This window comes from Peromyscus eremicus, chromosome 22 (assembly GCF_949786415.1).
Source record: "Peromyscus eremicus chromosome 22, PerEre_H2_v1, whole genome shotgun sequence".
NCBI lineage: Eukaryota > Metazoa > Chordata > Mammalia > Rodentia > Cricetidae > Peromyscus > Peromyscus eremicus.
In genome coordinates, this window is record NC_081437.1 from 22,917,451 (window position 1) to 22,941,588 (window position 24,138).

Consider the following 24,138-nt stretch of genomic DNA (forward strand, 5'->3'; position numbering starts at 1 on the left):
GGAGACACAAGCATGCTAAGTGGGGTGGGAGGGGAAGGCTGTCAGTTAAGTCCCTGGGGGCTCATCGCCCCTCCCCAAGCACGTCCAAATCCCGGAACTCAGAGGTCCTGAGATCCCACCCCGGACACCTTTCGGAGGTCTCGGGCTCAGGGGTCCACCTCTGATGTAAAGGAGTTGCCCACGAGGGGGTTATTATTTCACCTCCTCCCCTTCAAACGATCTCGGGTTGCGAAAGCGCAGGATGGTGGCGAGGTTGATTCTACAGCCGAGACTAGGAGGGGGCCGCGAAAGGAGCCGAGGGACGTGGGACGCAAGAGTCCTTTATTGAGACCCTTCCCGGGGGCGGGACGCCGAGCTGGGTGGCGCGGTGGTCGCCGAGCAGATCCTCAGCTCCCTTGCCTCCCGCTGCAGGCGCGCGCTCTGGATCAGGCTCTGGTCAGTGCAGGCCTGTTCCCGGGAAAGACAGCTCGGTGGGCGGGTGCTCCAGAAGAACAAGCCCCCCAGTCCCCGACGGCCAGCTTTACCCAGGCAGCTGGGGACCCACCGTAGTCCCCAAAGCCCGTGCGGAACCGACCGTGGGAAGAGAGTGCGCTTCTCCGCGCGCGCTAGGGGGCGCGCTTTGGGGCTGAGTGACACTTGGGGAGTGGGGGCTACCAGCAAGTCCTGGGGCCGCCGGGAAAGGCAATCTGCCCAAGACCGGCCAACCATCCTCACTTCTAGTCCTACTCTCACCTTCTGGCCCGTCCAGCCGCTCCTCTTCCAGCCCTGCATTGCTCTCGTCCCCGTCCAAAGCCACCTCGTCATCCTCTTCATCCCCTGCGGCGCCTAGGGGGAAGGCAGGCCTGGTGATGTGGAGCCCTTGCTCCTCTGGCTGGAGCACCCCCCTCATACCCTTTCCGCGGGTCTGAACAGCCCCTCCCTCGGCTCCCTCACCCGGCTGGAAGTCGATGGTCCGCAGCATCTCGGCCACGTGCTCCACGCTCACGGAGAATTGCTCCATGCTCTCATAGCCTGGCTCCGGCCGTCCAGCCAGCTCCACCTTCGACATCGCCCCGACCCTGTGACGGCCACGGGGCTCAGCGGGGGGACTCCTCCGCTCCCCCAAGCCCATCCCCAGATCAGAAGGAAAGAATCCACGGGGTCCCTTCCTTTCCCACCGCGCAGACCACTCACTTGTTGATCAGCTCCTTGGCCTGCTGCAGGGGAGAAAAGGGGGGCGGAGGTGAGCGCTGGGCCAGCCCCGGCAAAGCCCCGTTTCTGATTCTCACCAGTCCTGCGGGGTAGGTGGGGGCGTATATCCCAATTCGTTAAGGAGAGAGAGAGAGCGCGCGCCGGGGTAGAAGGGTGACTTTTCCCAGGTCGTGGTGACAAGAAATGACCGCAGGTAAGACTTGACTCCCCGGGCCCTGATTCCCGCCACCCTGGGCCCCTGCCGCCCTCCCTCTCCGCCCACCTGGAGGTAGAGAGCCATCTGCGGCTCCTCCATGGACTGGATGGCGGACTCCACCAGCTTAGAGGAAACCTCCAGGTGGTCTCCGTACTGACGGATGAGGCCCCGCACACGCTGCAGCTTCTCCTCCTGCTCCCGGGCCAGCGCTTGCAGCAGCTCGCCCTTGCGCTCCTCCAGCACCGCGCACAGGGTCTCGAACCTCTGGTTTAACAGTTGCTTCTGCCTGCGGCTGTTGTCCTGAAAGGTCAGAGCAAGTCTGAAGGAGGTCGTGGCTGAGCATCCCCAGGGCTCCCTCTCCCCCTTTAAACAGAACTCAAGGGGAGCCAAGAAGGTAAGTATAACGAGGGTCACACCTTGAGTTAGGGGCACAGATTTCAGCTCAGATCTTTTCAATTAACAATGGTAACAACATATTTCGAAGTTGCTTCTTTCTGGGAGCTATGTATGTTGCTGGTCCTGGCTTGGCTTGGCTTTACATTATTTGAGTTTTATATTTTTAATTTTTTTCTCTGATATGAAATTAACCCTTATTTCAAAATATAGACCTTGGTTAGAGAGCTGGAGAGCTTGCTCCCTTGCTAGTGTGTCCTGTCCTTGAAGAGGTCCTGGTTTCTGTTCCTGTATTCACCCCTGTAACCCCAAGGGATCCAGCAAGCTCCTCTGGCCTCCGTGGGCACTAGCATTCACGTGCACATGCCCACGCACAGACACACACAAATACACATAATTGAAAATAAAACCATAAATCTAAACTTCTAAAATTAATTGACTGGAAATAGTCTCAATATCCAAATATATTTAGTTTACTATATAATTAGGGCACATAATTATTTATCACATAATTTTTAATTAAATGTATTCATTGACAATTTCATATATATATATATATATATATATATATATATATATATATATATAATGTTGTCTGATTACTCTCACCTCCCAGCCTATTTTATCTCTTAATTTTTAAATTTTGCTTATTTATTTCCACAATTTTGTTTGTTTTTGAGACAGGGTTTATCTGTGTAGTTTTTTGGTGCCTGTCCTGGATATCGCTCTGTACATCAGGCTGGCCTCGAACTCACAGAGATCTGCCTGGCTCTGCCTCTTGAGTGCTGGGATTAAAGGCATGCGCCAACACCGCCTGGCTATTTCCACAATTTTATTTGTATTATTTTCCATTAGGTATATGTACTTGGTGTGTGGGTGCCCATGGAGGTCGGAGAAAGTGAATTCCTCAGGAGCTGGAGTTACAGGCAGTTTGAGCCAGGCAGTGTGGGTGCTGGGAACTGTACTCTGGTCCTCCGAAATAGCAGTACCTTCTCTTAACCTCTGGGCCATCTCTCCAGCCCCACTCATTTATTTTTGAGATGGGTCAAATGGGCCTTAAATGAGAAATCCTCCTGCCTCAGCCTCCAGAGTGCTGGCATGATTGTCTCTGCTTGCTTATTTATTTATTTAGTTTATTTAGAGATGGGCTCTCCATAAATTGCCTAGGCTGGCCTGGAGCTTGGATTATCCTACCTCCACCCCTCTGCTCATCACTGTTTTATATAGTCAAAAAACAAACAAAACCAAAGCAGAGAAGATTCAAGCAGCTTGACCAACATTGCAGAGCTGGTGAGTGCCGGGAGCAACCTGGCTAAAAACAACCCACCATGATCTAGAGTCCAGAAACTTTCTGGGCAGTCTGACCAGAGGTCAAAGAGAAACAGTTCTCTTTGGAAATCAGAGTCTCCAGACAGACTATTGACTATTCTGTCCCTTTGTCCTCCCAGCCCACGCTCACCTCAATGGTCTGGCACACCTCCTCCATCTGCGTGATCACAGCTTGCACACGGTCATTGCCTGCCACCAGCATGGCGATGCCATCGCTCAGCTCGCTCTGTCACACACAGGGGCTAGCTGTTAGAGCTGGAAGCCCCAGACTGCAGCCGATTCCCTCTTATCCCACCGGGACTGTCCCCGCCTCACCCATTCAGGGACATCTACAAAGATCTAGAAGGCTTGGGATAATTCAAAAAGTATGGGAACACATCCTGTAGATTCTGGGAGTCCCCCACCCCCAAATGTGAAGGGAAATGATGTTCTCTAATCACCCACTATGCACCAGACTCGGCATGGGTGATTTATCAGTAGTATAGTCTTCCGTGGATTCTGGAAAATCCTTAGGGCTACCCATTCAGACAGCATTGCTTCCTTCTATTGTGATTCTGGGAGTCAAGCAGGACTTATGTTAGACCTTCCCAGCCTCAACCTCCCTCTCCCCGGTGCATTCTGGGTCTGTTGGCTGTCGGCACTCTTCTGTGTAATTGTTTCTTCTGAGAAATCCATCACTTGACGGTTTTTTCAACAGTTATTAATTTCTAAAAGCTCTGCTTGGTTCTTTGTCGAATCTGTTTCTCAGTCTGGTTTTGGTTTGGTTTTTCTTGGATTGGGCCTTTCTGTATTGTCTAAACTGGCTTTGAACTTGTTACCCTCCAGCCCCAGACTCCCTAGCAGCTGAGATGACAGTGTACACCACCACAGCAGACTGTTGCATGGCCATTTTTCATGTTTTCAGTCCTGAGAATCTACCCAGGGTCTTGTGCTAGGCAAGTGTACTATATCTCCAATCCTACTTTTATTGTTTTATTTCATCTCTGTTTTTCTTTAAAACAGGGTCTCCTTATGTAGCCTAGGCTGGCTTGGAACTCCTTATGTAGCCTAGGCTGGCCTCATACTAGAGATCCTCCTGCCTCAGGAGCCTGCGTGCTAGAAACTGAAGAGTGCTCAGCCATGCCTAGCATCACCCCATCTTCTAAAAACATTTTGTACACAGTGAGCCTCTATCCTTCAATAATTCCAACATCTGAATTCCCCAAGGATCTAAACGGTAATTGTTCCTGCTAACTGCACCCATGGAGTACATGTCTCTGTACATCTTCAGCTGTGGATGACTGTTCCGTTGATATTAATCAAAGGTCAGCCTAAGGGACTACATTGAAGGGATTTTCCTCCGGCTTAGAATTTGAGTTTGTTTCTGTCAAAAGTCAGGTGACACCATTGCCTGCTTTAATATCCTGGGATTCCAACATGAGCCGAGGTTTGGGAGTCTTAGACGCACCCCTACCCACACACCTTCCGCAGGTTTTGTGGTATAGCCGCCCCCTCTAGCCAGCTGCCACTGGTCGTCAGAGAAATGGTATCTAATCTGTTTGCAGAGGCTCTCTGACCCTGTCCTCCTCACCCCTCCCAGGATCCCCCCTTTCTTCTCACGTCCCAACCAATCTAATCTTAAAATGGCAGCGTATGGAGAAGCTATCTGTGTGACTGAAGACCCTCGAGGGTACCCAGCCGTCTGTAGTGAAGCTGCTGCCGCCATGCCTTGTCTGTTACTATGGTGACAGCAGCCACCATCCTCACCTTGTCCGACAGGTGAGGAGAGTCCGGGACAGAGAGGTCAGGTAACTTCCCCAAGGTTGTGTGCGGAGTCAAGAAGGACCCGGGGCTTTGGCCCTGATCTGCTACACCTTACCTAAGTTGAGTGAGAACTGCCTACCCTCAATCCCCTTCCCGAATCCCTCCCCGGCGAGATACCTTCTGGCGTTTGTAAATGGTGGGCAGAGGGGCCACCTCACAGTCCTTGTGGGCACCGAAGACCTTGCAGAGAGAGCAGGTGGGCACCTCGCAGCTCAGGCAGTAGATGTTGATCTTCTCATCCTCGTGTTCCTCACACATGAGGTGCTGTTCGGCCTTGGAGTGCAGTGGCCTGAGGACCATGGACAAGGTAGCAGCAGTCAAGGAGCCAGGCTGTGACTAGTGGTGAGCAACTTACACCGTGTTCTCACTTTCGGGAAGAAGGGATGCTCCAGGGAAGACGGGACCACTCCACGGGGCAAAGCTGTCCCACAGGACTGGAAGTTGGGAGCTGATGAGGTCAAGGACACTGGGGTGGACTTTGGTCGCAGACCAGGAGGAAGGAATAAGAATGAACACTGGCTTCAGAAGCAAAGCCAGGCCTCCCTGGGGAGGAGGCCAATCCCCTCCTCCCTGGGTCCACTCCTTTCCCCATTGTGTGCCCCCCCCCCCCCATAATGGATAATTTTATGTCAACCTGATCTGAGCTAAAGTCATCTGCAAGGAGGGAACCTCACGTTTCCCTGCGTAACAGCTGGGTAAGGTAGTCCAGCGGAGCTTGGTCCTACCTAAATTCGATGTCTGTCCATGCTTTGTTCAAGCATGGATGCCTGCCCCTTCCTGAATGGAGCCGGAGGAGGAGTGGATGGGGAAGGGGGATAGATGAGAGTCAGAGATGGGGAGTAAATGGGGGGTGGGAGAGGGAACAGGAGGAGAGGAGGGAGGGGAAACTGTGGTTAGTATGTAAAACAAATAAAAATGTTAATTAAATAAGATTTAAAAAAAATTTTTTTTAAATAAAATGTTTTCATAAAATGGGGCTGTACGCAAGCCTGTAGGGCATTTTCTTAATTAGTGATTGATAGGGGAGGGCCCAGCCCATGGTGGGTGGTGCCACCCCTGAACTGGTGGTCCTGGGTTCTATAAGAAGGCAGGCTGAGCAAGCCATGTGGAGCAAGCCAGTAAGCAGCTCGCCTCCATGGCCTCTGCATCAGCTCCTGCCTCCAGGTTCCTGCCCTGTGTGAGTTCCTGCCCTGACTTCCTTCAGTAAGAGACTATGATGTGGAAGCGCAAGCCTAATAAACCTTGTTTCTGGTCACGGTGTTTCATCACAGCAACGGTATCCCTGATTAAGACGACCCCTCTAGCCCTGATGGTGCAGGCTCTTCCCTCCAGAGAGGCCGGCAGCCGGGCATCTCACCGGGAGGACTCCTGCTTGTAGATGTCAATAATGTTCTCCACTAGCAGGTTTCTCTGCAGGCCGTAGACCCCATGCCGGTCCAGGACAACCTCATGCCTGCAAGACGGGCAGCGGAAGCGACCTCCCGACGACACGGTTGTGGAGCCCCGGGATTGCCACAGGGGGTTAGAGGCCTGCGCGGACAGGTAACAAGACAACAGAAATTTTTTTTTTCTTTTTTTTGGCGGGGGCGTGGGGATTTTTTTTTTTTAAGATTTATTTATTTATTATGTATACAGTGTTCTGTTTGCATGTATCCCTACAGGCCAGAAGAGGGCGCCAGATCTCATTACAGATGGTTGTGAGCCACCATGTGGGTGGGTGCTGGGAACTGAACTCAGGAGCTCTGGAAGAGCAGCCAGTGTTTTTAACCTCTGCGCCATCTCTCCTGCCCGGAAAACAGAATAGGGAGGCATCAGGGAAGGCAAGTGGTGGACTGGCCACCAGAGTGGTAAGGAGGGGACGCTCGCTCTTCTCTGCATCTGGTGTCCCCAGACAGCAGCCTGACGAATGACTAAGATGGTCCCCTGCCTCATCCCCGACCCAGCTCCCTGAGTGTGCCGCATGCAGAGTCTCACTTTGGCCAAAGCCTGATCAGTATTGGTCCTCGGCGGGGTCCAGCATGGAGCTTTGGCAGGAACGCTGGCACAGGCCGGGGACTGGCGGTATAGCCAGTGTCCTCCAGCGCGGACCCTTATGCGCCACATGTAAGATGGTTTTTTGTGGGTTTGTTGTTGTCGTTGTTGTGTGTTTGTGCCTGTGTGTGCATACGTGTTTGGCAAGATCATGTAAGTTTGTCTCACACTCCACGTGTAATGGAGGATGACCTTGAATTTCTGATCCTCCTGCCTCAACCTCCCAAGTGCTGGGATTATAGGTGTACTTCCCCCATTGCCGTCTTCTCTCTCTCTCTCTCTCTCTCTCTCTCTCTCTCTCTCTCTCTCTCTCTCTCTCTCCAGGGTCCAGACTGGTCTCAAATACTCTGCAAGGACAAAACTGGCCTTGAACATCTATCTACCTGCCTCTGCCTCTCAAATGCTGGGAGAATATACTGGGCCTAGTCCCGGGCAGAGGCACACACACCAAGCGCTGAACAGTGGGACAGAGAAATCACAACCAGGGGATGGGGTGTGGCTCAGTTGGTTGGGCTGGTCTAGGTTTGATCCCCAACACCACACAAACAGGGCAGAGTGGCACACTTGGGAGGTAGAGGCAGGGGGATCTGATCCATCGGAAGCTTGAGCCATGCTCAGCTACACAGGGAGTTTGAAGCCAGCCCGGGATACATGAGGCCTTGTCTAAAAAAGAAAAGAAAAGAAGGGGAAAGGGCCAGGCAGTGGTGGTGACACACGCCTTTAATCCCAGCACTCGGGAGGCAGAGGCAGGTGGATTTCTGTGAGTTCAAGGCCAGCCTGGTCTACCAAGCGAGTTCCAGAAAAGGCACAAAGCTACACAGAGAAACCCTGTCTCGAAAAACCAAAACCAAACAAACAAAAACAATGGGGACAGTAGTCACCAGTGACTGCATATTTGTGAGTCTTTCCTACAGGTGAGCTCCAAGGGATTCTCCTATGCCAACTGGAAGATGGGATTGGAGGGACCCTTGGGGGTAAAGGTAATAGTCCATCACATTCAGAGCACACAAATCCGAGTCGCATTTTTTCCTCTGGTGGCCAGGCAGGAAGCATGGCCCTACTGAGACCAACAGCTTGGCTGGTGGGAGTAGGCAGAGCATTGTCGTAAAGACAGTTTTTCTTGGGATTTCTTGAGAATCACAAAACTGGAATGGCTGGGCTTGAAGTCTGTTCTCCCTAGACTTCCTCTCAGGGTTTTCTGAACACTGTCAGGTTTCGGGAAAGTGTACAAGGTGTGATTGAATGCAGACATGATCTGAAGTTGGGGGGGTGGCGAGAGCCACAACTGTTAAAGAATCTACAAGGCTGATTAACAGGCTGTGAACTTCCATGACTGTGGAGAGCTGGGATGCTGCAATGCTGCAGGTCTGCCCCCGAATTATCTTGGCTGGTTTTAGTTCTCTTGATAGCTGTGCATTATTCACCTGTGTGTTTAGCCTAGCATCCATCCCTTGGCTCCTAGGCAAGTCCCTTCTGAATTGTCCAGACATACCACCAGCTTCCACTACCTCCCCAAATTAAAAATGTCATCTGAAGATACCCGAAGCCTGTGACAGAGATTTCACAGCTTGACTGTAACCACCTTACCTGATGTTTCCACTAAGATTTCTTTTTATTAAAAAAAAAAATTTTTTTTTGAAACATTATCTAACTATGTAGCTCTGTCTGTCCTGGAACTCACTGTGTAGCCCAGGCTGGCCTCCAACTCACAGAGATCCACCTCCCTCTGCCTCCTGAGTGCTGGGACTAAAGCACCGCCCGGCCTCCGCTAAGGTATTTTAATAAGTGCTTTTGATGTATGACTTCCTTTGCTCTGCTACTGTAAGCACTTCATGTGGACCAGAGAGACGGCTCGCACGATGACCGGAGTTCTAGCTGCTAGACCAATATGATGGGAGGAAAACCAGCTCCTACAAGTTCGACCTCTGACCACCACACTGAGCATGCACACACACACTAAATAAGAATATCATCAAATCTTTTTTTTTTTTTGGTTTTTCGAGACAGGTTTCTCTGTGTAGCTTTGCGCCTGTCCTGGAACTCACTTGGTAGCCCAGGCTGGCCTCGAACTCACAGAGATGCACCTGGCTCTGCCTCCCGAGTGCTGGGATTAAAGGCGTGTGCCACCACCGCCCGGCTCAAATCATTTTTTTTTTTAAATAATGAAAGCCTTCTGGAAACTCCTACCATGTTGGAACATATTGGGATGACCTGCATCTGTGTTCCCAAGCATCATCACTCATATTTGGTTCCAGAATAAACTGTCTCATATTCCCTTTTAGGTGAGAGTTGTTTTCTCCCCCCTGCTCAACAACCTACTAATATTTAGGCTAGGAGGTAGTGAGAGAGTTCTAAGCCTGTGCATTCTGGAGGGTGTTAACTCGCTTGACTAAAGCTGGCAATCATGACACGTGGGGTGGTTTGAATGTAACTGGCCCCCAAAAGCTCATAGGGAGTGGCACTATTAGGAGGTGTGGCCTTATTGAAGTGGGTGTGGCCATGTTGAAGTGGGTGTGGCCTTGTTGGAGGAAGTGCATCACTGTGTGGGCGGGCTTTGAGGTCTCCTATGCCTAGTTCAGTTCACTTCCTGTTGCCTATGGATCAAGAACTCTCAGCTACCTCTCCAGCACCATGTCTGCCTGCATGCCACGGTGTCCCATCATGATGATAATGGACTGAACCTCTGAACTGTAAGCCACACAATTAAAGGTTTTCCTTTGTAAGAGTTGCTGTGGTCATGGTGTCTCTTCATAGCAAGAAAAAACCCTAACTAAGACAAAAACATGTTCAGTAAATGCTTGAAGTGGGGAGAGGGGCCTCCCAGCTCACAGCAAAGACAAATGGTAGCCTTTGTCCCTCCTGGTGACTGTGCAAGCCTCAGTGGCCATTGAAGGCCCAGGACTGCAGGGGTCATGCAAAAAAGTTGAGGCGTGGCCCCATGAAGAGAGCCTATGAGAGGCTATTGGTGAAGTGTAGCTCAGCTGCAGGAAGGGACCCCAGCATTTTGGAGATGCTAGTACAGGGGATGACCACCAAGAACAGCAGCAGCAGTGGAGTGGAGCCCTGCCCGTGTCATCTAGGTGCCTAGAAGACAAGCTGTGTGTGCTGCAGAGGGCAGAGCTGGAGAAGCGACCCAAGCCCCTTGGAGGAGCCCAGAAGATCATGAGTGAATCCCAGACATTGGACGGTTGGAATTTTGTTTTGCTTTGATTCCTCTTGGGCCCTAATTTCTCTCCCTCTTAAAGTAAGAAAGTATTTTACTGGAGCCCACAGTGGAGAACCTTGAATTTTAAAAGACTTTGGATTTTTAAAGAGATTGACTTTAAAGGAACTGAAATTTTAATGTGTTTGAATGTGTAATGGCTGTGGGACTTCTAAAGTTTTTTTTAAGATCTTGGGGATGAATAAGAAAGGAAGGGTCGTGGCTTCATAGTGATGTGTTTGTGTGTCAAGTTGACAAGGGGTCAGTTGTGCTGGCTGGTTTTGTGTGTCAACTTGACACAAGCTAGAGCCATCAGAGGAAGGAGCCTCAGCTGAGGAAATGCCTCCTTGAGATCCAGCTGTCAGGCATTTTCTCATTTAGTGATCAATGGGGGAGGGCCCAGCCCATGGTGGGTGGTGCCAACCTGGGCTGCTGGTCCTGGGTTCTATAAGAAAGCAGGCTGAGTAAGCCATGAGGAACAAGCCAGTAAGCAGCACCCTCCATGGCCTCTGCACCAGCTCCTGCCTTCAGGTTCCTGCCCTGCTTGAGTTCCTGTCCCAGCTTCCTTCAGTGATGAACAGTGAGTAATAGGGAATTGTGAGCCAAATAAACCCTTTCCTCCCCAACTTGCTTTTTGGTCATGGTGTTTTGTTGCAGCAATAGAAACCCTAACTAAGACAAGTTGGTACCAGCACAGTGGGGTATTGCTGTGACAGACCTGACCATGTTTTGGGGAGGATTATGGAAGGACTTTGAAACTTTGGACTAAAAGAACCTTTGAGTGTTAAGAGCTCAGTGGGATGTTCTGAGGGAACTTGGAAGATGAGAATGTTGAGAGCAGGGCCGAGGATGGAGGCCTGGCTTGTGAAGTTTCAGAGGGAAGTTTAAAGACTTTACCGGGGCCTTTTGTTATTTTGAATTACGATCCTGTGGTTCTGGTGAACTGGGGCTGAAGAATCAGCTGTGATTAACAAGATACCAGAACTACTAAAGTAAAACTTGTTTTGCTGGGGTACTCGATGCTGGTCAGCTGGAGCTAAGAAATTAGCGATGATTAGGAAGAGACTGGCATCACTGAAGGAAAACCTTCTAGGAAGTGTCTCCTGAGAGCACAGAGCAGCTGTGGTCCAGAGGCAGCCAACAAAAAAGTTTGCTACGACCCCCCTCCCCCAGTGCTCTTCCTCTTCTTGACACTCAAACACAGGAGACTCACTGTTGGCATTCTACCTAGGTTTTGAGGGCCTGTTGTGGTCAAGTACAGGCACTATAGGCTTCCCAGATGTTGAATCTAATCTAATCCTCAAGAGCTTTTTGTAAAGACAGGAGAGAAACCTGGGCGTGTTGCCGCACACCTGACTTGTGAGGCAGGAGGATCAGGAGTTCAAGGTCAGCCTGGACTATAAGAGACCTAAAAAAGGGGTGTATGTGCATGCTCTGAGATAATCCAGTTGGTAAAATGCTTGTCTCACAAGCATGAGGACCTGAGTTTAAAACCCACAAGCTTGTAATCCCAGCAGCGTTCCCCAGGCAACATCAATGCAATCTGGGTGACAGCACTTCCTGCCTTTTTCTCTCCCCCGCCCTCTGTCTCTTCCCTCTCTCTCTCTCTCCCTCCCTCCCCCTTCCTTCCTTCTTTCCCTTCCTCCCTCTGTCTCTATGCCCCCCCCCCCCAGACAGGGTTTCTCTGTGTAGCCCTGGCTGTCCTGGAACTCACTCCGTAGACCAGGCTGGCCTCGAACTCACAGAGATCCACCTGCCTCTGCTTCCAGAGTGCTGGGATGAAAGATGTGCGCCACCACCACTGCCTGCTCGTCTTTTTCTTTCTTTTTTCTCTGAGGTTAAAAGTGTGTGCCACAGCAACTAGTTTTCCTTTTTCTTTTTTCTTTTTTTTTTTTTAAAGACTGAGTAACCCAGACTGGCCTCAAACTCCAGTGTGTAGCTGAAGATGACCCTGAACTCTGATCCTCCTGCCTCCAGCTCCCACGTGCTGGGATTACTGGTGTGCACCACCACGCTCAACTTCTTTATAATAATTTCCGAAGTTCTTACAAGAACTCCGGAGTTTGGAAAAATGGATGGAATGGAACAAAAGGGGGCGCTAGAGTGCCATGATAAAGAAAACCAAGAAAAGGTTTGGGAGGCCAGTAGAGAACTGTCGGTTTACAGGGCCTGATACTGAAGCTGCCACTTGAGAAGGACTGGGAGTCAGGGTAGAGGGAGCCAGGAAGGATTGCTTCTGGGGATGGGAGAGACTGCGGCAGCTTATTTAAAATTGGGAGGCGGCGGCGGCGGGGGCGGCGGCGGCGGGGGCGGGGGCGGCGGCGGGGGCGGGGGCGGGGGCGGGGGCGGGGGCGGGGAGAAGCTGGAAAGGCGGGTCTCATCCTAGAAGGCTTTTGAATCTGAGGATCTAAACTCGATTTTGTAGGCTGGGTTTCTAAACCGGGAGTAGACAGGGGAGTAGATTTGAACTTACAGCGTTAACATGGACGGACAGACAGATGGAAGGGAGAGGCTAAAAGCATAAGTGCCACAATCAATGCCAGGTCACGGGATGCTGGTGGCCACAATTCTGAAAACAGTCATGACCGAGAGGTGGGATTTGGACTGACCAGTGTCTCGGGCATGGGGAGAGGAGAAAGGTGGGGAGATTCTGGGGCTGCAGGCTTGGGTGCCTGGGAAGATGCCGTGTCTCCGGCACAGGAGGACTGACCCGAGGGCCACAGACCCAGCAAGAGCCATGAGGAGAGTTCAGGGAGTCTGAACTCAGATGGGACATGATGGCAGCTTTCCTTTCACTAACCTCTAGCAGAACTGAACGTCTCCCCTAACAATGAAGGCATGCCACAAACCACAGCAGTTTACACAGCACCTGTGGCTTCACCCAAAGCAATCAGCTGTTTTCATATTCACATTACACTTGGGATCACTTCTCATCATGTTATTAAACCCTCTGCTGATCTCATGATTTGTTTGTTTTGGTGATTTTGAGATGGGGTGTCTCTATGTAACCTAGGCTGTCCTGAGACTCACTCTGTAGACCAGGCTGGCCTCAAGCTCACAGATCCACCTGTCTCTGCCACCCCTGTGCTGGGGATCAAAAGTGTAGACCACCTCACCTGACAGAACATTGATTTTAGATGGAACCATAGCTAGTGTGGTGGTGCATGCCTTTAAATCCCAGCATTCAGGAGGCAGAGCCAGGTGGATCTCTGAGTTCAAGGCCAGCCTGGTCTACAAAGCCAGATCTAGGACAGGCACCAAAACTACACAGAGAAACCCTGTCTCGAAAAACCAAAAACAAAAAACAACAAAAAAACCCAAACAGTAAATCCCAGCACTTTGGAGTCAGAGGCAGGAGGATCTCTGTGAGTCTGAGGCCAACCTGGTCTACATAGTGAATTCCAAGCCAAGCAAGGGTACATGATGAGACTCTCTCAAAAACAAACAAAAAATGAAAGCAAAAAACATGAATTGCTTCTTGATCTTTTGTCCAAGATCAAGGACAGAAGGGTTCATGGGCTTTATAGTTGGAACCATAGGACAAAAAAGAAATTACTCTGCCCTGAGTGTAGGCCCCTAAATTTTCTCCTCACAAATAGGAATTTTTAGATTCTAGATATTGGTGGAAACCTTAAGAAGTCTTCAAAACGATGGCAATGTCTATTCTGGGCTAAAGACTTCTTCACCTAATTAATATTCAGTTAGCCAGATGTACTCTTCTGTTTCCCCTGTTACTTCAGGAAGCTGATGGGCTCTGTCATATACCATGACTGTCTTTTTCTTCCCTTAAATGTCGTGCCTGGAGACAGACCCATAAAGCACTACTTTATGTGCCAAGCATGCGACGTGTGGAGGAAATTCCATCGCTCTAGGAAACACCTCGGTGGATGTCCCTGTCCTGTCTCTTGTGTGACTGTGACCTGTACTCAGTGTTCTTCTCTGTATGATAACCACGACACCACTCTACGGAACCATGTTTGTGAAGATGCCAATCCATTATAAAGTTCTACATGAACATGATGGAGACACTTGCGATCTTAATCTGTATGGTAAAGCAAATGACAACATAGAGCCGTGGGGCATGAAGTAACTGTTCTGTTTATACTGTGAAGGTGGAAATGAACAGAGTTGGAGGGGCAGCTCCGAGGTAGACTGGTGATGCTTAGCAAGCTCCGTCCTCAGCACCACAGACAACAAAAAGAATGGAGCACATGGCCTGGGGTGGGGCTCAGTATGGTGATATTTTATTTGTATTAAAATGTTATTTGTATGTTAATAAATAAAGTTGCCCGGGGGTCAGAGCTATTAGCAAGCCATAGGAAAGCAGGGCAGTGGTGGTGTACACTTGTAATCCCAGCACTTGGTAGGCAGAGCTGGGTAAGTCTCTGTGTGTTCAGGGATACAGCCAGTATTGGATACACATGCCTTTAATTTCAATACCAATCATAGAAAACCTGGAGGCCTATACAGACAGGCCGTGGCGAGGCGGTCATGTGGTTGGGTTTACAACCAATGAGAAGGCAGAATAGGAACTTTATCATAGGGGTAGCTCTGGTTTGGAGAGGTAGGACCACCGCAGGAGGAAGGGTAAGGTTTTAGCTCTTAGCTCTGACCTCTTAGCTTTCTTCTTTGCATTGGTTCTGTGTTTCTTATTTAATAAGAAGGTTGGTTACATCTACAGCTCAGTTGCCAGTGTCTGCCTAGCATGCGCAAGGCCCTGGGTTTGGTCTCCAGCATCGTGTGAACTGGGTGTGGTGGTGTGGTGGCAGGTGGGTGCCTGTACCAGCCCTTGGGAGATGGAGGCAAGAGGATGAGATGTTCAAGGTCATCCTCCGCTATATATGGTGTTCAAGGCCATCCAGGAACACAGGAGACCCCGCGTCAGACAAAGAATGGAACAAGTGAAGGGAGTTCAAGTCTAGGCTTTAAGACTTGGTGCAGCTATGCTCAGAACTTGGTCTCAGAACCTCTCTCTAGAGGGCTGCACGATGCCTTCTAGTCCCTCTGTGATCTATCTAGAGAGGCTCTGTAAATGAGGTCACTCTGGCACGTGTGTACGTATCTCAGTGTTTGTCCTCTGCCCTGGCTATCCAGGGAACGTTAATATGGGACATAGGCCCTGGGTGCGAGGCACATCATTGGAGGCTACCACCCCTGACCCGATGGCCTTGGGTTTTGTGAGCCAGACCCTAAGTCACACTGGAGGAAGTACAGGAACACAGTGGGCAGAAGACATCTGATGAAAAGTGGCTCAGCTACGGAAGAATCCAGGTTTTACTGCAAGCTAAAATGCTGGCTGGGAGAGCCTGGGGACCGCTGGGAAACAAGCCCCTCTGTTGAAGCAGGGACGGAGAGGCAGAGAGGAATGGGTCGAGTGAGGACTCTGGTAGTAGAATAGGAAGGCCTTAAAAGTGGTCATCCACACCAAGCATGGTGACTCATACTTGTAATCCAAATTTGGGAGATGAAGGAAGAGTTCAAAGCCAGACTCAGCTACATAGCAAGTTTGAGGCTAGCCTGGGGTACATGAGTGTGTGTGTGTGTGTGTGTGTGTGTGTGTGTGTGAGAGAGAGAGAGAGAGAGAGAGAGAGAGAGAGAGAGAGAGAGAGAGAGGATCATCCATAGTCATTTTAAAAAACATTTGGTGGGGAGTTCAAAACAGAGTTTCTCTTTGTATATCCTCTGCTGTCCTAGAACTTACTCTGTAGACCAGGCTGGCCTTGAACTCAGAGATCCTACCTGGCTCTCCCTCTTGAATGCTGGAATTAAATGTGTGGGCTACCACTGCCCAGCTTATTTTTTTTTTTTTTGAATTTTTGAAAGCAGATTATTAAAATGACAAGTGATGTTCATATTAGTTTAAACAGCCCTTGGGACTAAGGAGCTAAGTCCCCAGATAAATAGCTTGCCGCTCAAGTGCGAGGACATGAGTTCAGATCCTCGGCACCCATGTAAAAGATAGCCATGGTACTGGATATGTAACCCCAGTGCTGGAGAGCCACAGACGGAAGACATCTGATGTCAACCTCTGTGCTCTGTATGAGCATGCATGGGCACACACCAGCCATGCGTGCACGCACACAAACACACACTTTTAATCTAAAGATGTGAGAAAATAGTGAAATGGTGGGAGGCCTCAGGGGTGGGGGGTTCTGTTCCCTGGGGAGTTAAAATCCCAAACCCAAGCAAGTCACTGCAACTCAGCATTTTAACAGATCAGGTTCTCAAAAGGAGACTTGGTCAAGGTGGGCTGGAAAAGCCCTGGTGTCCAGCCGGGGGTTGAGGCACAGCACTTAGGAGGCTGAGGCAGGAGGATTGCAGTGAGTTCTAGACCAGCCTCAGCTATATAGAACATAGCAGGCAAGCCCAGCCAGAAATACAAAGCAAAACACTGCCTCAAAAAACCAAAAATACAGCAGGCTGCTGGGACTTTCAGTGGAGGCCTGTGCTAAACCCGTCTTTCCCAGACTCCTTTTCATTAGAGAAGTCTGTCTGTCTCCTCCTCCCCCTCTCTCCCTCCCTCTTTTCCTCCCTCCCTCTCCCTCTCTCTCCCTCTCTCTCTCTCCCTCTCCCTCTCTCTCCCCCTCTCTCTTTCCCTCTCTCTCTCCTTCCCTCTGTCTCTGAGACACACACACACACAGACTGACATAGCCCAGGCTGGCCTTGAACTCACTTTGTCGAGCTAAGGGTGACTTGTGACATTTCTCATCCCCCTGCCTCCACCTCTCAAGTGCTGGGATTGCAGACACAAACCACCCACCACCATGCCTGGTTTCTGCAATGCGCAGCAGGCGAGCGCTCTCCATCACAGTCCAGAAGGCCTTGCAAGTTTGACAGTTCCTCTGTAAGGCCCTCCCTGGCTGGACTTCCTCCAAGAAGATGGCTCATCCAGCAACCTCCTTCCAGTACCTTCTGGTTTTCTACTAAATGACAACAGGTTGCTTCTCCGAAACAAGTGCCCACAGCAAAGCGGAGGCAGATACAAAAATACACTAAAGGCTTTAAAGTAGCTTGGACGTGAATAGAGTTTACAAATACAGAAAGAAACACATGGGAAGATGTTTATGTCAGATTCCCACACCAACAGCTTTGCTCTCCTCCAAATTTTTGGTAGCTGCGTGGGTGCAAGTGTGGGGAGGGGGGGGATTAGAGGGGCCTAATGTCATATTTTGAAGTTTTCTGTTTCATATCAGAGAAAAAGGATTAGAGCTTTAAATAGAATTATAACAGCAACTAAGTGAAATAATAGGGAGACAAGGGCTTGAAAGTAATCAAGTAACCTGTCAGCATAAACTGGGCATCATGTAAACACCTGTAATCTCAATATGGGGAAACTGAGGCAGAAAAAGTGTCATGAGTTCAAGACCAGCTTCATCTACATAGTGAGTACCAGGCTAGCTAATGCTACTGTAAGATTCTAACACAACAACGATAAATCAGGCAGAAATGATAACTGTTGGGGGAGTCAGGATTAGATTATAGTTTTCTCCAATCCTTAATCTTGATCAATCGTTTCCTTTGAAACAAAACAGAAGTGTCTCATGTAGCCCAGGCTGTCATCCAAACCACTGTGTGGCTGAAAATGACCTTGAACTTCTGACTCTCCTGTGTGTTGGGATTATGGATGTCTACCACCACAGGTGTTTCATGTGGTGTTGGGGATTAAACCTGGGGCTTTGTGTGTGCCAAGTGAGCACTTTATCACCTGAACTGTGGCCCCAGCCTAACAGCACAACCACAGTCCCCCAGCAGACACTGGACAACTGCTGGACGCAGATAAACATTTTAGCAGGTGGATTAAATAAACTGCAGCCTGGTCATAACAATGGACGCCATGATGGTATTTGAAACAGAAAACGCAGCTGGGTATGGTGACTCACACCTGTGATTAGGCACTTGGGAGTCTAAGTTAGGAGGATCTTGAATTCAAGGTCAGCCTGGGCTACAGAGTAAGACCTTGTCTCAAAATGAAACCAGCAGGACCAGAGGGAAAAGACGTTTGCTTCATAACCCTTGCAGCTCTAGTTTGAAGCCCAGAACCTGAGTAAAGGTAGGAGAGAACTGACAATATAAAGAAGTCTTGTCCTCTGACTTCTACACACGTGCTCCACCCAAAATAATACATAACACAAGCTAAAATAACAGCAATAACAAAACAGAAGATATACTGTATCTTCTGTGTGTGAATAAGAAACAAATTAAAAAAAAAAAAAAAAGCTGGGCAGTGGTGGCGCATGCCTTTAATCCCAGCACTAGGGAGGCAGAGGCAGGTGGATCCCTCTGAGTTCGAGACCAGCCTGGTCTGCAGAGCTAGTTCCTGGATAGCCAGTGCTGCACAGAGAAACCCTGTCTCAAAAAAACAAAAAATTGAACAAAGGTGATTGGTCTATTGTAAGTGTAAGTGTGTCTATCCGTGCAAACATGTACCTAAGCATGGAAATTTCTAGAAAGATTCTCAGGGAAGCTGGCAATCGTTTGTATTTGTTAAAGGGAATTAGAAATCTGAAGTTAGTGGCAGATTCATTTTTTCATGCTATAAACTTCTAAGGTGTTTGGAAAAAATGTACACATAGAAATTTAAATGTGGTACACTGTTGTCGTGTTCATAACTGTTAACTTTCTAGGCAATGTTCTGAAGGTTTTCTTCCTTAGTGATTTGAAGATGGAGGAACTAAAAGTCCTATTCTCGTCGCCATACTTAGAAAACAGACACTGTGATTATGCCTGGAGTTGTCAAAATGTGGAGGCAGTGTGTGAAAAGCGAAGTATGCTCATCTTTCAGACGGAGGAGCTGTGATGTATAGACACGGGTGCAGCTGGGTAACTGGGTCAGCCTCCCCCAGGCCTTCCCAAATAAAGCATCGAGGACTGAGTTGTCCACTCTGGTCCCTGAGGAGAGCGGAGGGATATGCACCAGACCTACAGAACCATCTCAGAGCCCTGCCGGTCAGTCATGTTACCTCTCAAGTAATCTACACAGACCTGGGTCTTGTTTGTTTTTGAGACAAGGTCGCTTGTAGCCCAGGCTAGCCTCAAACTGACGATGCCTCCACCTCCTGAGTATGGGATTACAGGTGTGAGAGTCAACTCTGTGAATACCAGGAAGCACTGAGAACATCCCCCACTTCTCACTTTTTAAGACAAGATCTCGGCAGTCTAGCCTGGGCTAGTCTCAAAACTCCTGGGCTCAAGTGGCCCACTCATCTCAGCCTCCTGAGCTGCACCCACAGGTGTGTGCCGCTGAATCTGCTTTTGCACAGGGTTTGTCCCCAAACCTTCCTAGGTCTCTCTGGGCTGAGGTGTATATTCTTGAGTTTCAAGAATTCTGCCTTGAAGAAGGAAGGTCACACACTCACTGTATAGTCTCTCCATATGGCTATTCCGGGTCTCTGTGCTACATACCTTATTGTTTACAAATCAACATTCTCCCATTTGTTTGTCTTTTAGACAGGGCCTCACTATATAGCCTTGGCTGGCCTGGAGCTCACTGTATAGACTAGGCTGGCCTCAAACTCAGGAGAGATCCACCTGACTCCGACTTTTGAGTGTAGGGGTTAAAGGTATGTGCCACCACACTCGGCCCCTGGGCTACTTTTTACCAAATGCTTTCCTTAGCATTCCAAACATTTCTTTGACTTTTTGAGTTCTAATAATGGGATGCCTCAGGGCCAGAGATGGCTCAGTGGGTAAAGTTGCCTGTCAAGCCTGACGTTCAGGTAGTGGACGGAGAAAATCTACTCCACATATGTGCCATGGCATGTGCAGAGAGAGGGAGGGGGGAGGAAGGGACACACACACACACACACACACACACACACACACACACACACACACACAAGAAAGCAGTAGATGTTTCTGTATAAACACATGGGAAAGCTGTCCTTTCTGGATATTTCAGCCTAAAAGGTGTCAGTCTTTCAGAACAGAGGAAAAGCCAAGATGGTGGGAAGGCAGAGTCACTCACACAGAACTATCTGTGTAGCCCAGGCTGGCCTCAAACTCATGACAATCCTGCTGCTTCCAGGATTACAGGAGTGTACCACCACATCTGACAAGAATTTTTGGTTTTATTTGTTGGTTTGAGACTGGATCAGGACAACATGCAGTCTAGGCCCCTAGACAGGGAAATCCGGGTCTCTACAGCCAAATAATGGCAGGTTTGGACACCCAGAATAAAAGGAAATCTGAAGAGGACTCAAGGGGACAATGGCAGCAGAGATTTTGGGGTGCTGGCTATTCAGTGGAGGGAGCAGAAGACAGGGAACGTAGACGTGCTATGATGGCCTAATTTAGCCCATTCATTGCCTTCAAACAGCTGTCTCAAGGTGTTGTGGAAAATTACTTTATGTAAAGATGTATTGCATTTGTTTATGCTACATTTGTTTAACTATGTAAGAGGTGTTGTTTCACCTTGCCTGCCTAAGGCACCTGATTGGTCTAATAAAAAGCTGAACAGAGTCGGGCGGTGGTGGCACACGCCTTTAATCCCAGCACTCGGGAGGCAGAGCCAGGCGGATCTCTGTGAGTTCGAGGCCAGCCTGGGCTACCAAGTGAGTCCCAGGAAAGGCACAAAGCTACACAGAGAAACCCTGTCTCGAAAAATCCAAAAAAAAAAAAAAAAAAAGCTGAACGGCCAATAGCTAGACAGTAGAGGGATAGGTGGGGCTGGTGGGCAGAGAGAATAAGTAGGAGGAATCTAGGCTCCAGAGAGAACGAGGGAGATGCCCGGGGCTAGCCGGCTAGGCAGCTGCCAGCCAGCCAGACATAGAAGCAGCAGGAAAAGTAGGACATACAGAAGGAAAGAAGGTAAGAAGCCCCAAGGCGAAATGTAGATGAAGAGGAACAGGTTAAATTAAGTTATAAGAGCTGGTGGGGCAAGCCTAAGATAAGGCCAGGCATTTATAATTAATAAATATCTGTGTCATGATTTGGGGCAGGCGGTCTGAGAAAGCCTGCTACACTGAGGAGCCTAAAAGCCCATTCTCAATGAAGCTAAAACTGGCTTGTGTCAAGGCTGCAGAGACAGCCCAGCCCTTTCGAACATATGCTCTTTCAGAGCAGCACAGTTTGGTCCTCAGCTCCCACCTCACAAACACTGCAGCTCCAGCTCCAGGGGATCTGACACCCTCTTCTGGCTTCTGTGGGCACCTGTATGCACACACGTGTGCTCACACACACACATTAATAAACAAATATTTTAAAAAATGGCTCGTGTTGGGGCTTTGTGGTGTAGATCAATGGTAGGATGCATGTTTAACACACAATGCCGTGGATTAACCACAGCATCAAGAGCCACGGGGGAAAAGGGGATGTGGAAAATCTCTGCTCATTTCCTTGTAGGCTGTGAAAAATAGAAATAATTCTTTTAATTTTTTAAAGATTTATTTTATGTGCATGTATTTTGCCTGCATGCATGCATGGTGTCCATGCAGGGAGGGTTCAGAAGGAAGCACCAGATCTCCTGGAACTAGAGTTACAGACGGGCGTGAGCTGCCTTGTGGATGCTGGAACTGAACCCGAGTTGTTTGGGAGAGTAACAAGTGCTCTTAGCCACTGAGCCATCTCTCCAGCCTTGGACACTTCTTGTTTTTTTGTTTTTTTGTTTTTTTTTTCTTTTTGAGACAGGGTCTTGCTATATATAGCCCCTGGCTATATTGGTATATTTGTTCCATAGACCAGGCTAGCCTCTAATTTGTGGTTCCATAGACCAGGCTAGCCTCTAGTTTGTGGTTCCATAGACCAGGCTAGCCTCTAGTTTGTGGTGCTCCTCCCAGGTGCTGCAACCACAGACCTGTCGTAGAGCCTGGCTCCTGGTCAGAATCTTATTCCTGATGCTCCTGTCACGGATTTATACACTAAGCCAGCCAGCTCTGATGTATTCAGTTTTACTTCATCTGCGAGGTCTCGTGTGTCCTGTCTCTTCACTCACCCTGACCTCTGATCCAGTACTATAGCCTACTTGAACTTCTATGAATGATACAGCAAGAAAGCGAGCCTATGAATATATAAAGACTTCTGGGACATGCTTTATTTAGTTGGTTAGACAGGGTCTCATATCACCCAAGCCAGCCTTAAACGCTAAACTCATTCTCCTGCTACCACGTCCCAAGGGCTGGGACAGCAGCCATGCATCATGCCCAGCTCTTTTGTTTTTATTTTTGAAATGTGTCGACAGAATAGTATCAGTGACTTCATTTAGCTGCACTCGGCTCATGAGCACAGATACACAGGCGTTTTTGGGAAGCACAATTTTGCTTCAGCTTTCTGTCAGTCTCCTGAATATCAGGCCATGGGCCTCTTTACCAGGTCCGGAAGGCTCACAGCTGTGAAACGGGAGAATTCCTGCTTCCCTGGCCCGTTGTGTCCAACCAGCTCCCTCATGGACAGAGGAGCTCTGTCTCACATAGCTCTGTTGGCATCATAGGCCTTCTCACGGGTTTATCATCAATTTTTTGTTGTTTTTTTCGAGACAGGGTTTCTCTGTGTAGTTTTGGTGCCTGTCCTGGATCTCGCTCTGTAGACCAGGCTGGCCTCGAACTCACAGAGATCCGCCTGGCTCTGCCTCCCGAGTGCTGGAATTAAAGGTGTGCGCCACACCGCCCAGCATCAGTTTTTAATTTTAGATGTTTTTCTTGTTTTCTGTTTGAGAAAGAGTCTTGTTATGTAGCCCAAGTTGGTGCAGAATTCACTCTGTAAACCATTTAGCCTAAAAATGATGACAATTGATCGCCAAGCACAGTAGTGATGTCTCTCTAATCCCAGCACTCAGGAGGCAGAGGCAGGAGGATCTCTGTGAATTCGAGGACAGCCTGGTCTACATAGTGAGCTCCAGGACAGGCAGGACTACATAGACAGACACTGTCTCAAAAACAAAACAAAATAATGACAGTTCTCCCAAGTGCTGGAATTACAGGTGCATACCACCATACCCAGTTATTATTTTAAAGGGGGTGTGTGTGTAAGTGGAGGCTAGAGGTAAACTTTCAGGAGTCCCCTATTTCACCATGTTATGTTTTGGGGATCAAATTTAGGTTGTCAGGTTTGGTAGCAAGTGCCTTCACTAACTGTCTTGCTGGTCCTATCCTTTTCCAGTTCCTCAATATTTCATTGATCTCTTCTAAAAAAAAAAAAATCAAAGCCTCCAAGTCAACAAAACCTAGTACAAGCTCCCACGAGCCCAGGCAAGAGCACTCTTCCATGCCAGCTTCCGCCGGTCCCCCTTGGATCACACTTCCTAGCTGCTGTGGACACGGGCTGTGCTCGCCAGCCTCAGGGCGACTGCTGACTCACGCTTACTCTGGGATCCTCCGACCCCAGCTCTCCGGCCACTCCAGTCACCTCCCACCGTGGGCTCCCCCACAGCGGCCCACTCCTCGACCTAACCCACCGGTCCCCGAGCCCACCCACCTGGAAGACGTCGTTGGCGCACTTGCGGCACAGGTTGTGCTGGCAGGGCAGGATCACCACGGGCTTGGAGAACATCTCCAGGCAGATGGGGCAGATGAGCTGCTTCTCCAGATTGTCCATGTTGTGTGCATCCCCTAGCAGCGGCTTGAAACCCACGGTGAAGTTCATCCCTCGGCGCTCTGGTGCCGGCCTTGGCTGTGGCCCTGTTCCTGGCCTTCTCTCGCTGCCCCCTGCACCCTTCCTTCCTCGTGAACTTCAGGCTGTCTGTGGAGTCTTAGGATCCCTGCTATGGCTCTCTTGAAGGAGTGATGCTTCCTGTCGGTTCCTCTCGCTGCTCCTCTCACCCCTGGCTCTTTCCAGACTCGTCTGTCTGCACTCCTTGCTCAGAACCCTCTCCAGACACTTGAGCTCCCCCTGTGAAATTCTCTCGTTCCCCCAAACCACCCTCTTGTCCACTCGGGCAGTACTGTTTGTCCCTTCCTCCCTGGAGAGATTAATATTACTGTGGGGGTGGGGAGACAAGGGGCATCTGTGTGACATTCCAGTTCCCGATTTAGCTCATGTAAGGCGAGCCACAGCTGTCCCG

General features: G+C 49.5%; 1 protein-coding gene across 1 annotated transcript; it reads right to left on the bottom strand.

Annotated features, from left to right (window-relative positions):
- Positions 1 to 321: 321 nt before the first annotated feature.
- Trim54 (tripartite motif containing 54) lies at positions 322 to 23,794 on the bottom strand. The gene is made up of 9 exons (XM_059248181.1): positions 23,553 to 23,794; positions 6,270 to 6,442; positions 5,030 to 5,201; positions 3,240 to 3,335; positions 1,454 to 1,687; positions 1,174 to 1,196; positions 934 to 1,058; positions 733 to 825; positions 322 to 686 (listed from the first exon to the last, which is right to left on the bottom strand). Exons 1-9 carry the CDS (start codon positions 23,718 to 23,720, stop codon positions 322 to 324), a joined length of 1,449 nt encoding a protein of 482 aa, XP_059104164.1. The 5' UTR covers positions 23,721 to 23,794.
- Between the last annotated feature and the right edge of the window lie 344 nt (positions 23,795 to 24,138).

Excerpts from the sequence above, each read along its gene's own strand:
- Trim54 (XM_059248181.1), bottom strand. The coding sequence starts at position 23,720 with ATGAACTTCACCGTGGGTTTCAAGCCGCTGCTAGGGGATGCACACAAC. Across the intron at positions 5,202-6,269 it reads TACAAGCAGGAGTCCTCCCG|GCCACTGCACTCCAAGGCCG; the intron begins GTGAGATGCCCG and ends CATGGTCCTCAG. Across the intron at positions 687-732 it reads GCGGCTGGACGGGCCAGAAG|ATTGCCTTTCCCGGCGGCCC; the intron begins GTGAGAGTAGGA and ends GGTCTTGGGCAG.